The sequence below is a fragment of the Tetrao urogallus genome (assembly GCF_951394365.1).
Source record: "Tetrao urogallus genome assembly, chromosome: 5".
Classification (NCBI taxonomy): Eukaryota; Metazoa; Chordata; class Aves; order Galliformes; family Phasianidae; genus Tetrao; species Tetrao urogallus.
In genome coordinates, this window is record NC_136818.1 from 48,626,173 (window position 1) to 48,640,981 (window position 14,809).

Below are 14,809 nucleotides of genomic sequence, written 5' to 3' on the forward strand. Positions count from 1 at the left end.
GAGGCTGCCCAGCCCCGAGCGGCTGAAAGCGCGCGGCCGGGCCGGGCGTGTCCCGCGGCCCTCACGCCTCCCCCCGGCCACGGAACCGTCCGCGCACCGAACCCGCGGCGGGAGGAGGGAGCGGGGCCGGCGGCGGCGCTCAGGCCACGCGGCGCGGCCTATCGCGGCCCGAGGGGCGGGAGCCCGCCCGGGGGCGGCGGCCGCGCTGCTCCGCGGCGCTGCGCTGAGGGGCCGCTCGCCGCAGCTCTGCGCCCTCCCTGCACGCCGCCCCTCGCCGGTTGTGCGACCTTGGGCGGCGTGATTCAGCGCTTCTCAGCAGCTGCATGGCAATTTTTCACCCCTCCCGTCCCCTGAACTCACTTTTAAAAAACTCTGTAGACTGAAATTTCACGAATGCCCCCCCCTCGCCCCGTAATTGCGCAGGTTTCTGCCCCGATGACCCCTCAGCCCGCCCGCAGTCCCGTCCCCACCCACGGGCACTCCGTTCCTGAGGATTTCGAAGCGTTGCATCCAGCACCGTTATCCTCTCACAAAGAACAGATCATCTATCCATCATCGTTGAGCACAATCTAAATATATCAAATCTGATACAAGCAGGCTTGAATTACATGCAGGTGCACAGCTCCAGCAGCTTGCTGCCAATCTGGTCCGTCCCAGTGCTCTGAGGCAATGAGCTGGCAGCACATGTAACATCTGTCGTGTCCCAGAGCCTGTGGTCAGGCGGCGTGTGGCCATGCTTGCAAAACTTGAACCACATACAGTCCTGAAGTACAAACATTCACATCACTTGCACATAGTAATATCCTTGGGATAATACTGAAACCTAAATAAAATACATAGTAGCAGAGCAGTAATGTGTCAAGAAAGCAAGTGTTTTTGTCTATTTAGAGGGCGTGAAGATTTTCGTTCGAGTTTTTGCTTTCAGAAGTACCACAGGGCCCCTCACAGCACACGGTTGTGATGTGGGCCTGGCACAGGACAAACCAAACCCAGAGCTAACTCACTGTCAGCACCTCTCCTTGAGAGCAGAAGTCCTACAACTTTCCATGAGAAGGGATGAAAGTCTTCTACCCAGCAAACTGATAACCATGTCTCATTTTCAGTTAATGAGGCTAAAGCTCAGGCTTGGAGGTATCACTGTGAGCTACAGTACAGTATGGACTGCAGTGAAGTACATACATGGGATTTAAGGCTGAAGTAGTTGTAACCTCCTGTACAACATGGTGTGTTTCCATTTTGTTCCATCTCTCCCAAGAGGGGCACCACTGGAATCGGAAGTTCACAGCGTTATCTGATCTCTTTACCTCCACTGCACCTGTAGGTATCCTCCTTGTGCGTGACTTTCCCACCTGACAGCAGTGTTTTAGGATGCAGTCAATGCTAAACCATCAGATGAAATATGCTGTGAATAGTAAGGGGTAAAATACACATTCAGAAGCAGACTACCACAAAATAGCACTAAGGTGGACTCTCAAGAGCTGCTTTAAAAAGTCTATAACACTTTCTTTCATCTTTCTCAGCAATGAATGTGCTAAGACCACACACGAGCTGCCTTTGGAGAAATATATCAGAAGAAAAGAGCTATCTTGGGCACTTCAGCACCATTGCATCCACTAGTTTTGACACACAGAGATGTCCTGGACACTCAGTGAAAGTGACGCCCTTTCTATTCTTGAATTGAATTTCACAGGATTACATTTTATTTTCAGAAGTTGGGTAACAAAAGTAATGCTGAACTATTTGCGTGGGTTTTCAAGAAGATTAATTACAGGGTACTTTTCTCCTCAGAGGAAAATACAAATTATAAAATGCCTGCAATGCTGTTCTCAAGCATAGTAATTAGATGCTAACTAGGTTTAATGGAAACTAGATATTTAAATAATCTAATTATTACAATGGTATAGTTTCTTTACATTATTTTATTGAAGAAAACTGCATTTCAGACTATTTGACTGAGCTAATGTCACTGGGAGGGAATTCCTTGTCAGCAGATATCAGCTCCAAGAAACTCTACAGGCATGAGTTTTCTCTCTAAAACGCATAGATATTTTTGAAGTCATTCCCTTTTCTTCTATATGTACAGAACACTCAAGTAAGTAAAGCTTTTGTATTAAATACGAAGGCAGTTGTTTCTGTCAATTTCTTCATGTACTTTTCATGAATCTCTTGCATTTGCTACTATGATGGTATTATATTTACATGCCAACACTGACACGTGGACTAGATTTTCCAAAGGTACTTTTAAAATCAAACAAGAAAGCTTCAGCAAGGATAGTTTCCCAAATTAAGATTATATAATTGCTAACTAGATCTCAGTCTTCCTCTCTAACTTGGTTTATCTATGTTTTCTTCTGCTTTATCACCATCTTATTTGCACCTCCTCAAACTCCAGATAAGCCTCCATGCTCAGGCTCTTTCCCATTTCCCTGCTTAATGCCAAAGATACCGTGACCAACAGCTGCTGCAAGAAAATGCAATTCCGGGACAAGCGCACCAAAGCTCCTGCTTATGGAGAGCCACTGCTGTGCAGAGAAGCACTGCTTGTTTTTATTCCAATAAAAAGGTGTCAGCTTTCCACCAGACCTGCAGCACAACCCAGTCCTTGGGCAAAACCTGCACCTGGGGCAGGCTGCTAGTGAATGGACAAACTCCAGTGCAGCTCCACCACCTACTGTGTCTTGTCTGTGGCTTCACCCCGCTGCTGTCCCATCAGATCCAGTCAAGAGCTGCATTCCTGCAGGCTGCTGGGTGCTCCATGCTCCCTCATGCTCCCTGTAGCTAGTCAGGCACAGCCACATCCCAGCCAAGCCATGAGCATGAAATCAGCTGATGTGTACCAGATTCCATGAGATGTCTCATGAGGCATCCTTGGGAGCACATTTATTACCTTATTCTCACAAAACAGGGGCGCTCAAATTCCACAAACACTAATTATGAAGTTGTTTTTTTTTTTTTTTTTAGCCTAATTACAAATGGGTGGTTTATATCCATAGGGCTCTATGCACCAGTACTGAGTCCCATCTCTTGCTGTCCACACAGCCCTATAACAGTACTGCCCTCACAGAAGCAGCTTTGCACTATGTTTGCATGGCCTCAGGACTGGGGTGTGTCACGCTTGCTCTGCTAGAGCTCATCTCCACCTGCTCAAATCTTGTTTGGCTTGGTACAACTGTGACAGCAATTGCTTCAATACGTCAGGTGTCAGTATTTGATTTGCTCAACATTTGTTTATCTTTGTGGTGTAAAACTGCAATTTGTCAGGGAGAGCAGCAAGCAGCTGCTCCAGGTAGCACAAGCCATTGAGGACAAACTAATACAATGGCAGCATGGAGCAACACAGGGCTGGTTGGATAGCAGAGCCCTCAGGAAGTGGAGGCAGAGGACGTAGCACAGAGGAGGGCAAGCAAAGGACCAAGTTACGTGAATGTTATGTGTATAAACAACACTGCTATAATAGAAGCTTAAGGCACGGGGCAAAACCATGCATATATTCATCAGCAAAGGCAGGAGGGGGAATGACCCCGAGATCCCGCTTATGTACGATAACCAGGTCAAGCTATACTGACTTGAAATACTCCCCTTATCGTAGATGGCTTTACATTTGAGCAAAGTCAATGCTTTGAGCTGTTAGCAGCTGTTGCCATGGGCTCCACAACACAATTACATGTACATGGCACAAAGCCAAGATGAAAACAGAGCAGAGTGATTCATGAGTTTCTATTCTCCATCTGGCAGCCTTTGCTGCTCCTTGCAGATTCAGAGAGAAAGCTTGCTTTCACTTCCTCTTTCTCTCACAATCACGTGAGGGCTGGGGAAACAGAAAACAAACACAAACAAAGCACTGAACCAGAAATGGAGGGCAGAGCACAGCTAAAGCTCTGGGAAACTCAAGCGCAAGGTACAGGGGGGAAAAGGGGTGGGTGAACACAGAGCACATAAGAAAGGAAGAAAAGGGCTGAAAGGAGAATAGATGAAGGAAGGGTTTGCCTTTACAGATCCAACTAGAGGTATCACTCATGACATGCCAGCTTAGTTCTACAGCACTGTAGATTGGTATGATAGATGGTGGATCTTAGGAAACATGAACACTGTTAAGGTACACGTTTTGGTCTACAACAAGCATCATAAGGTGTAACAGTGTCAGTCACTCGTACAGCAACAAGATGATTGAACTGCCAGTGCCCAGGTAGCCAGCACACTTGTTCCAAGGGGAGTGCACCTCACACCTCTCAGATCTCACTCAAAGGCTCTTTCATAATACAAGCCAAAGTGATCAGGAACTAACAGTGTGCTCAGTCATGCCTGTGGTTAACCAATGTCTGTTGATCAAATGTAGGTAAATTTGTCCTAGTTTTCTAGCTGCCAGCTTTTCCTCTTACAAAGCTGGCCCTACCTAGGGAAAAGGGAAGGAGGTAGAAGAACAGAAGGATGAGGAACCAGTGCTCATAGAAGCAACAATAAAGTTGAAGCCAGAAACCAGTGATAACCTACAGTGTTGATCTTGGCTGTGGTGGAAAAATGGCACATTAGGTGACCCCACTACCATTCACAATCCTGAGTTTCTTGTATTGGTATTGTTTCCCTCCAGATCCTCCTGAAGGTGGCAGAGAAGTACTCAGGGCCCAGCTCATGAAGGTTCCTGAGGCCCTACTTGCACATCCCTGGTCCCCACCATGCTCTGTCCCCTGAGCCCTTTGCCTCTTTCCTGCCTCTCTTTTCCTGCAGAAACAAGGAGAAACAGTAAGAAAAAGGTGAGCTTGAAATTTTGCTGAGTCAGACTCCATCTTCATCATAGTGAGGCACAGCGATGCAAGAAATCAGTGTCTTGTGTTCTCTATTCTGTGTGCTCTGGAGGATTGCACTGGTCTATTACCACCCAGGGGAATGTTTGTGCAAGCATGGATTTGCAGTGCTCAACCTACGTCTGGTGGATGAGGAGGAATGCTGCTGGATAAGGCACTAATGGAGACAACTTGGTCAATTCTAAAACGTCAGAAGACAAGCAGGCAGGGCAGAAGGTCCAGGGATCTTCTTGTAGAGCTTAGAGAGAAAAAGAAAAATGTATGGCCACTGGACATGAGTTCAGGCAAAAGGGGAAGATTACAGAGATTCTGTTTGCCACAGCAGGGATAAAATGATTGTTGTCAAATTTCAGTCAAAATTAAAGCTGTAGAGGAACAACAAAAGGGCTTCTTCAGATACATTTGCAGCAAACAGGACCAGAGATAATGTTTCATCACTTGATGAAGACAGTTGCCTCAGAAACAGGGTTGCAGGCAAAGCAGTGATGTTTAATGCCTTCTATGCCTCTGTCTTGGACACTGATGGGGCCTGGGACCAACAGAACCCTGAGCTGGAAGACCATGATTGTGTGAATGATAAACTCCCAGCCAAAAACAATTGTGTATTGAACTTGCTGCTTCAGATGCACGCATATACATCTATGGGGCCTGATGGGATTCATCCCATGGAACTCAAAAAGCTGACTGATGTTATCATGAGAACTCTATTATTTTTCAGCAGTCTTGTGAATATGGATTGGTTCCAGTTGAATGGAAACTAGTAAATGTTGTCCCAGTTTTCAGGAAATAAGACCCTTGTAATTACAGGCCACCAGTCTCACTCAATGCTTCATAAAATTAAGGAGTTATTATTGGACTTACTGAAACACACCTGAAAGACAATACTGTTGTGGGTCATGGCAAACACAGGCTCATGGGGGGAAAGTTCTGCTTAACAAACGTAATCTCTTTTTACAACAAGGTTAGCCACATACTTGACGAAGGGAAGCCAGTTATGTAGTATTTCAGAAATCTCAGCAAAGCTTTCAATACAGTTTCTCTCATTCTGGTCAGAACATCCAGCATACAGCTAGAGAAAAACATAAAGTGATGGGTGAAGAATTGGCTGATGGATTGAGTTCAAAATGTCTTAGTAATTGGGGTTACATCAGGCTGGTGGCCAGCCACTTGTGGGGTTCATTTCGCTGGACAGATCGTAGAAAATAAGACATAAAACTTTCAGACAATGCTAGAAGGAGGGCTATAGAAATGGTAAAGGATCTGGAGAGTAAAGTGAATAAGGAGTATCCAAGATCTCTTGGCTTGTTGAGTCCAGAGCAGAAGAGGCAGAAGGGAGCCTTCAGCCTACAGCTCCTCTCAAGAGGAGCAGAGGGGCAGCACTGAGCTCTGCTCTCTGGTGACAGTGACAGGATCTGAGGCAATGGCATGGAGCTGTGTCAGGGGAGGGTCAGGTGTGTGTTGGGAAAAGGCTCTTCTCTAGAAGGCAGTGAGCATGGAACAGGCTCCCCATGGCACTGGACATGGCCCCAAGCTGCTGGAGTTCAAGATGTTTGGACTCCCATACATGCAATTGTCATAATATATGTAGAATGTCTTGATCATATAATAGCAAAGACACTTTTGTTTTTCACAAGATAAAGTATCCAAGCTGGTAGGAATATATCTATTTTTTCTCAGAAAGGGGTTATTTTTTAACAGAAAGTGCTTTACTCTTCCAACACCACTGTCACACCATTATTCAAGGTACAGTTTACTAAATGTCTCCCTTCCTCTCCAAAACTGATTTGATGAAGTATTCTCTCTTAAGTATAACCAATTTCAAAAGAATGATGATTTTCCCATATCAAAGCTCCTGGAACAGAAGCAAATGAAATTTCAGCTTTCCCAATTCACTGTATCTCACTGCTCTTTAGGAAGCCCTGGCAGCATCCAGCTTCTGTCCAGCTGTCTTGTCCCACTCAGTGGGTTTCAAAAGAGTGGGTTTCTTTATCCTCAGTCACACCTCCTCACATCAGCAGGGATCTCTATTGCAACAGTCATCGAAGAGTCAGCAGAATAATACTAATCAATTTATTGAGATCTTTCTACTAACTAACTAAATAACTAATACTCTACTTGGATGTAAAATTGGTTAAATTGCTAATAACGATTAATAAGCACTACAGGTGGGACAATATTAGGCAATGGTTACTACTTAAAGTGAAAGAGTAAAAGATAAATGATAGGGAAAGAAAAAGACAAGCAGGCATACAGATATACAAACACAGCAAAGCAAAGCAGTTCACCACTCCTCAGTCCAGCCATGTCTTGGTGGTGCTGATCTTTGGTAGTGATGGGCTGACCATTTGTTGTGGTAAGTTGTGAACAAATGACAAACGCCCATCCTCTGCCTTTCATCCCCAGTAGCTGAGTCTGTTCTTTTGGAATGACTTTCTGGCTTTGGGGACCTTCACTGGATACAATAGTATCATCTCCCAGTCTCGTGTATCAAGCTGGAAACATTTGTTTCCAGGCCGAGTCCCCAGACAGAAAACACTCTTGGACCCTCCCATTCGAAGGTAAACAGCTCTAAAGAAACACTTTTGAATGTAAAACTGTCCACAAAGTATTTCAATCCTCTCACACTTATTTGAGACAATCCATGCCTTACCGGTCCCAGGCACCAGCAAACGCCCAGCTGCCGCTGACAGAGCAGCCAGTCAGCCACCGGCTGCACTGGCTGGGCAGTTCTCAGTGCTAGCCATTTGGAGTTAAGCTCAAACACAGAGCTGCTAGCAGCTGTTACCATGGGCTCCATGGTAACAAGTCAATGTGTGGCATAAAGCCAAAATAGAAAAAGCAGAGTGACTCGTAAGTTTCTATTTCCCAGCCGGCTGCCTTACAGCTCCTCCCAGACTCATGAAGCTTGCTTTCACTTTCTGATTCCCAGTATCATACACATCAGTCACGTGCACGCTAGAGCACATAAAAGGCAACTCACAACTGCAGGAAGAAGCTGTTGGGCTTCAAAGCTACCGGCAAACAGGCAGAGAAAGGAAAAGAAAGAAGGAAGGCAAATCATGAGGTAAGAGAGCAGCTTGGTCTACAAATGCTGTTTTTTTCTGTACTCTCATCCTATGGGAATGTAAGCTTGTAATTTGCATAACTGGAAGCAGTAAGGTATGCAGGGACTTAAGCATCGGAGAATAATTTACATAATGTTCACTGGAAGAATCGAAGTAAGAGAAGGATGCAATTGGATGCTGTAACATTATTGCTTTTACAGAGTTGATTGTCAGAAACTGTGTGCACGCAATTCCTGGATGAAATGCAGGCTGTAGTTGCAGCTGCTGACCAGCCAAGGGAATGGCTGGCACTGATACAGCTGAGAATTTACTTTCTGCTCTCTACTACTGTGAGGACCAGAAAATCATTCTGGTCTGCAGTCTGGAGCAGAAGAAAAGGGATAGCATTTGCTGAGGACTGTCCTGCAAACACACTCAAATAGGGCAAATCTAGGATGTTTATGACAACTTGGAAAATTGCACTGGCAGATTATGCACAATACTAAACTGAACTGCATTTTATCTGCATCACAAATCTGTTTTGGGGATGTTGTTGCAAGTTCTGTTTCGCTAGTCACCAGTTAGCTGCGAGGCTGTCTATTAACCAGTCAGAAAGAGAGGGAGAATTCAACAAATTACAGTTCTGTATGGTGTAGTCAGTCTGAGCTAAAAAGAAACATGTCACTTTCCACACATGTTCACAAATGTGAAATTACTCATGAAATTACTCTCTCCTGTTGTTTTCATTCATGGAAGTTTTCTGGGTACTCAGCTGAGGCACCAAAACCAACAGGAAATGCAGAATCATTTTGTTCACTTGCACAGAAACACAGAATCCTGCAGGTTGGAAAGGATCTTCAAGGTCTTCAAATATGTCCATCTATCTGAGCTTGAGTCGTGCCGCCAGATGGGATTAGATTGCCCCTTGATGTGACAATTTGGACAAAAAAAATTAATTTTGGTTTGAGGGGGACAATTTAAAATGCTTCAAGCTGGTTTGGCAGCCAGGGTTCATTCTTCCATGGTATTCCCCTGGGGAAAAAGATTTCTGATGAGGTACTGGTCTTATCAGGAACTTGCTCTCACTTCCCCTTCATCCCAGAAAAAATACAAATTCCTACATAGCTTTCTAATTGGGAATACATGGCACCATACAGGCAGGTAGATACTCCTGATTTTACAAGGAAAAAGCAGAGCAGTCTTTCTGACGATGGACTATTTGACCAAGAAGTCAGTGGTTAAGAGGGGGAACTGACGCAACACGCTGCCCCAGCTGCTGCCAGGCCCATCCCCACATGCATGGAGGAATCCAGAGGCAGAAAGGCAGCAAGGTCTCCATGTTTATGGAGGGGTAATACATTTCTGAGGCCTGGAGGAGTGCTGGTGTTAGAGTAGAGCAGCCGTTCCCTAACAGCATCCAGACCACCACCCCTTTCTCTATGTAAGTGGTGCTCTCAGTTCTACTGGCAAGGAGAATTACTAGAAGAATTACTCTAGACTTACAGCTTCCCACAGTTGTGGCTTACATGAGCTATTGTTGACTAGCGGCACCAGCCAAGGTACTGCCTGCTTTTACAGTACATCATGCTTGGGTTAAAAACACAAGCAGCAGGAAGTTAACCAATCTTCTTTAATTTATTCTAGCACTATTTCTAAGAATTCCTTGAAGAACTCCCTTCTGCAGCTAGAATGTTATTTTACATGGACTTTGCTGAAGGAGGATATAGATCTTGCCAGCCTGGAAGAATCAATACATGATCAAATTGAGTTTTTCATAAAACCCAACGTTTCAAATTACAATCTACTATCTTACATATACCACCTACAGCTCTCAGATAAAGCAGCTCTAGAATATCTCCAAAAAGCTGAAGAAGAAGTTAAAAAATATTATCCAGATGAAATTGACAGGAGAAGTCTCATTACCTGGGGAAACTACGCTTGGATCTACTACCACATGGGTAGATATGAGGAAGCTCAAAAATATATAAATAAAGTTGAAAACAGTTGCAAAAAACTTTCAAATACTGCTCAGCTGAAGATTCAGCTTCCAGAGATCTATGCTGAGCAAGGATTTGCACTATTAAAATTTGGAGGAAAGTACTATAACAGAGCGAAAGAGTGCTTTGAAAATGCTCTGAGGGAGGAACCCAACAACCCAGAATTTAATGCCGGCTATGCGATAGCAACGTATCGTTTGGAAGAATTTTCTTATAGAAGATGTGAAGAAGTGAGCTCATCTCTGGAGCCTCTGAAGCGTGCACTGGAACTGAATCCAATGGACACATACCTTTTGGCATTACTTGCTTTGAAACTTCAGGACTCAGATCAAGTTGATGAAGCAGAGAGATGCATTGAAGAAGGAATGCAGAAAACTCCTGATCTTCCCTATTTCCTGAGGTATGCTGCTAAATTTTACAGAAGGAAAAAAGAACTGGACAAGGCACAGGAACTTTTGGAGAGAGCCCTGGAAATATCACCAAAATCCACCTTTTTGCTTCATCAGCTAGGACTCTGCTACAGAGCAAAGCTGTTTGAGTTGAAAAACAGTACAAGATATCCACCTCAAGATCAAATAGAAGAACTCATTCAAATTTGCATTTCTCATTTCAAAGCGGTGACTGAACAAAAGCCAAAATTTTTTAGTGCCTTAATTGATTTGGCAAGGATGTATGCAGAGGCAAAGATGTATCGAGAAGCAGAAGAGACATTTCAGAGAGTACTGAAGATAAATATTCTGACTTGCTCCGATAAACAAGAAATATACTACTATTATGGAAGTTTTCTGCAATATAAAAAGAAATCAGAATCTGAAGCAATTAAATATTACAAAGAAGGGTTAAAAAATGGTAATCATTGTTTTGCAGAAAAGATCAAAAAATACTTGAAGAGACTGTTGGAAAGGAGAATTCAAGGAGGGTTAGGAGGTGAAGAAGATTTCAGTACACTTGGACACATTCATAAACTAGATGGTGAGACGCTTGCAGCAATTGAATGTTATGAGAAAGCCAGTGAATACAATCCTGACAATGAAGAATATCTGAGTGCATTATGTGAGCTACGACTTTCCCTCTCAAGCTGAAGCACTCCCAAATCCCTTTCAACAACAACAAAAGCACATTTAAAGAGAAAATATACATGCATTTGTTCACTTTTTAAGGCTAGGGTTATAACCAGTTGAAAAACCCGGTGGCATCACTCTTCTATGATAATGCAGAATCTGCAGATGATGACCAGACGACGATTGTGCATTTGCTTGCCTGTTCATTGCCAAAAAGCATGCTTGACAAGAATAAATATAAGTTAAGCTACCTTAGGCTGCCATGCTAATACTGGTATGAAAGCTGTCTATGAGTACCTGCAGGACATAAAGCTCCTAAGCTGGAAAACAGTTCTCACCTTCTATTGAGGAAAGAGAACCATAATATTATAACATTTAACCTATCCGCTTGAAAGGCATGCTGATACTAACATGGTCATTTCTGTTGTTTTTTCAAATATCAAGTGTCATTTAGAAAAAAAACTGTGTTGACTTGTTCAGTTTGTTACCTTGTATGTTGTTTAACAATAAAAACAACCACTGTTTGTCTGTTTGGTTCACTGGGAAACATGGGTTTATATTAAGGCACTTTAATACATAAGATGTGGGAAAAGTAAAAGAAAACCAAGAAAAACAAGTGATGCAAAAAGCGCTTGCTTACCACCAGCTGACTGATGTCCAGCTAGGCCCTGAACAACAGCAGCCCTGGCAAAGTCCATCCTCAATTCACCCTTTCCAGTTCTTATTGCTGAGCACAATGTTACACAGTATGGAGGCACCCCTTAGGTCAGATTGCATCAGCTGTCCTAGCTGTGATCCTTCCCAGGCTGTCAGGCATCCTCAGCAAGCCCTCAGATCTTCAGCAGGCTTTTTGCTGGGAGCAAACATCACTGAGACAACTCCAGTTCCTGGAGCCCTTGGCTGTGCTCCCCATCAGGCTGTCTCACTGAGACAGGGCAGGGGAAGGCATCAGCAACATGGGAAAAGCAGCCTCTGTGCTAAACAACGTCACATGTGCAATGACTAAGAGCAATACTTTGTGCTGTAGTCTTTGGCTTTTTTATTTGTTTTTTTGTTTTTGTCTTTAGCTGTAACCCTGCTAAGTGCCATTCAAAGGGTGGCCTCCTGCAGGGTTGTTGAAGCTGCTGGCCCTCATCTTTGGAGGACAACACAGCCCTGAGCAAGCAGTCCCTGCCCTGGCCAGGAGTAGAGGAACTTGCTGCCTCCCCTTCCCAGGCTCCTCAGGGGGCTCCTGCTGTGCTGCAGGGATGGCAGCACAAATGGCATGTCTGGGGCCTCCACAAACAGTGGTGTCCAATGTACTTGGAAGTTCATCAAGATGCAGTCTGAAGGGCTGCTGAAGGTCCCTGTCCAACCATGGGGCTGTCCTCCTACTTCATAACAGTGCAGCATCCTGTCAGGCCAGCAGCCTAGGGGCCTCTTCAGTGCAGAACTGCACAATGATGGCACACACAGGTCATGCGTGGTGCTCTAGGTTGGGCTCCAGCACCTGGGTAAGGGCCTCCTCATCCATTCCATACAGGCTGACAGTGGAGATTATTAGGCTCTGCTACAACTGACTTTCACCACCTGGCCTCATACATAGCTCCCCTACAGCTCCCATTGCAGCTGGGGCAGAATGGGCTCAAAGATGATATGGTGCTTCTGGAAGAGGGCTGCCCATATGTCAGGATGGGGGGCTGCCCAGGGCCTTGGCTGCAAACAGCACTGGTTGTGGAGCAGATGGTGGAGATGCCACAGGGCCATAAAGGCTGTTAGCATCTGAGTGTCTCAAAGTTCTTTATGCACTGCTGGCAGTGCTAAAAATTATCAGCTATAAAACCAATTAGAAATCATGTTCTGCACTTACTTGCACTGAGTTCTGCTATGCTGCACAAAACGCAGCATTACTGCAGGCAGGATTCATTTGCAGTAGGATCCATCTGTTTCTGTCTTGGGCAGATGTTGCCCCAGCCAAGCTCCGGGCAGCCAGAGAGGTTCAGCAATGCAGTGCCCCATCCAAGGTTATATCCTCCACTGGTGCTCAATAGGGCTGGTGGGAATGCAGTGTTATTCTGTTCACAACTTGCCCAATATCTGCCTATTGCCGCATTGCGCCCTGCCATTGTACCCTGTATGAGAACAGCATGAATAACATCATTTCTGAAAAAAAAGAAAAAGGAAAAAAAAAAAAAAGAAAAAGAAAGAAAAAAATGTTGCAGATATATTACTGATTTTCAAAAGTATTATAATCCATTTCACATGTCAGATGGAGAAGTTCATTTCTGTTTCTGCAGAGCAAAGAGTAGAAGCTTGTCGTGAGGATTTGCAAACTTGGGTTGTATTCTTAGTTATTCTACTTCCATTTCTTTGCCTCATCCCTTCTGAGTTTCTTAGATGGAGAATTTCACCACAGGGCTGGTATTTTATACTTAGTTTTATGCACAGAAAGTATCATTCTGGTACCTATGCCTTTAGGTCAAAGCAGAAACAGCGCTAGAAACCCTGAAATTATTCTACCATTTTCTACAAGAAATGTCTGCTTATAAAACAAATGGGATGTTTTCTGCTGAATTGATATTTAAAACAATAAATACTGCCTTGATTATAAATGAATGTTCATGTTTATAAGCAGGAAACCCTATGAAAAAATGTCTTGAAATTGTTTAAGACAATCCCCGTATGCTAATAATTTGTTACCAAATTTGTATTATTTACCCATATCAAAATGTGATAGCATATTCCAACAGGCTTTTATAACATGCAGTTATGGCACCAACAACTGTTGACATATCATGATGTGGTAAAGAAAACCAAACAACTAAATTTTTGTAAAATGAGTGTTTGATCAGTTATAAATTGCTGAAATAATCTCTTATAGACCACACTACTCCCTATTTTTTTAATACAAAACATTTGTAGTGGAATCTAAAACAATATTTTCATCACTACTAACACACATAACATCTTCCTTCCAAGTGTGCATATTGTGTCCAACTCACAAAATACTGAATGGTTTTGGTTTTTTTTTTTGTCTTTTTATCAACGTACGTTAAAATGAAACATAGGACCTCAAACTCATTTGCCACACAGAACTGAAGAAAGGTTGTGCTGATAGTTTTAAACAGCTTTGGCACTCTCACCTCTTAATTTGCGGTCTGTGCAGGAATTCACACTACTTGCTCTGACCATAGTGGGGCATAGCAGGACTGGTAAACGCTTTGAGCACAGACAGCTGAAGTCAAACAGTTTTAATGCATTGTATTTGAAATATGCATGAAAAATAAAAGTAATTGATACACACAGTATTGATAGATATAAAATACATTATGACCCTGTGATGGTTCTCTTATCTAAGTCAAAGTCGTGAACAGCAGCCCGCTTTGCTCTCCCCCTTGAGGCACAGAATGGAATTGGACACCAACAGCAAACACCAAGCGTACTGCAGGCGATCAACAACATTACAGCATTAATGAAACTTATCTGGACTCCAACCAATTTGCTAATGAATAGACTACAGCTTCATACATCATCAAACAGAAAAAATCTTCATCTCAGAATGTGAAGTTTCTCCATCTCTGAATGGATTCACCAAGGAAATGTAGAAGCATCCCATTTTTAATGAACTGACCATCAGTAATTTGCGTTATGAGCCACATTCAGTCTCCAGGTCTCACAAAGTAGCCAGTTGTAGTAAATATCCGTAGCACAAGTAGCAGGAAATCATTGGCAAATCACAGCTGTTGCTTTCTGTCCAGAACAAGTGACCTGATCAGTCAGTACAAGTGAGTAAGTAGAATCACCTAAAGATACAGCTCCTGGATGCAAAAAAGGGACACTCTGGCCATTGCAGTACACAGGAGCAATTTGTCAGCCAACATTCTCTTTACTAATAGCTGGTGTGGTGAGCTATTACTTCTCAAATA

At 43.6% G+C, this 14,809-nt stretch overlaps 1 protein-coding gene across 1 annotated transcript; it reads left to right on the forward strand.

Annotated features, from left to right (window-relative positions):
• Positions 1–435: 435 nt before the first annotated feature.
• IFIT5 (interferon induced protein with tetratricopeptide repeats 5) lies at positions 436–10,925 on the forward strand (the record flags this gene model as incomplete). Its single annotated transcript, XM_079535910.1, has 2 exons — positions 436–557; positions 9,491–10,925. 2 exons carry the CDS (start codon positions 436–438, stop codon positions 10,923–10,925), a joined length of 1,557 nt encoding a protein of 518 aa, XP_079392036.1.
• Positions 10,926–14,809: the final 3,884 nt, after the last annotated feature.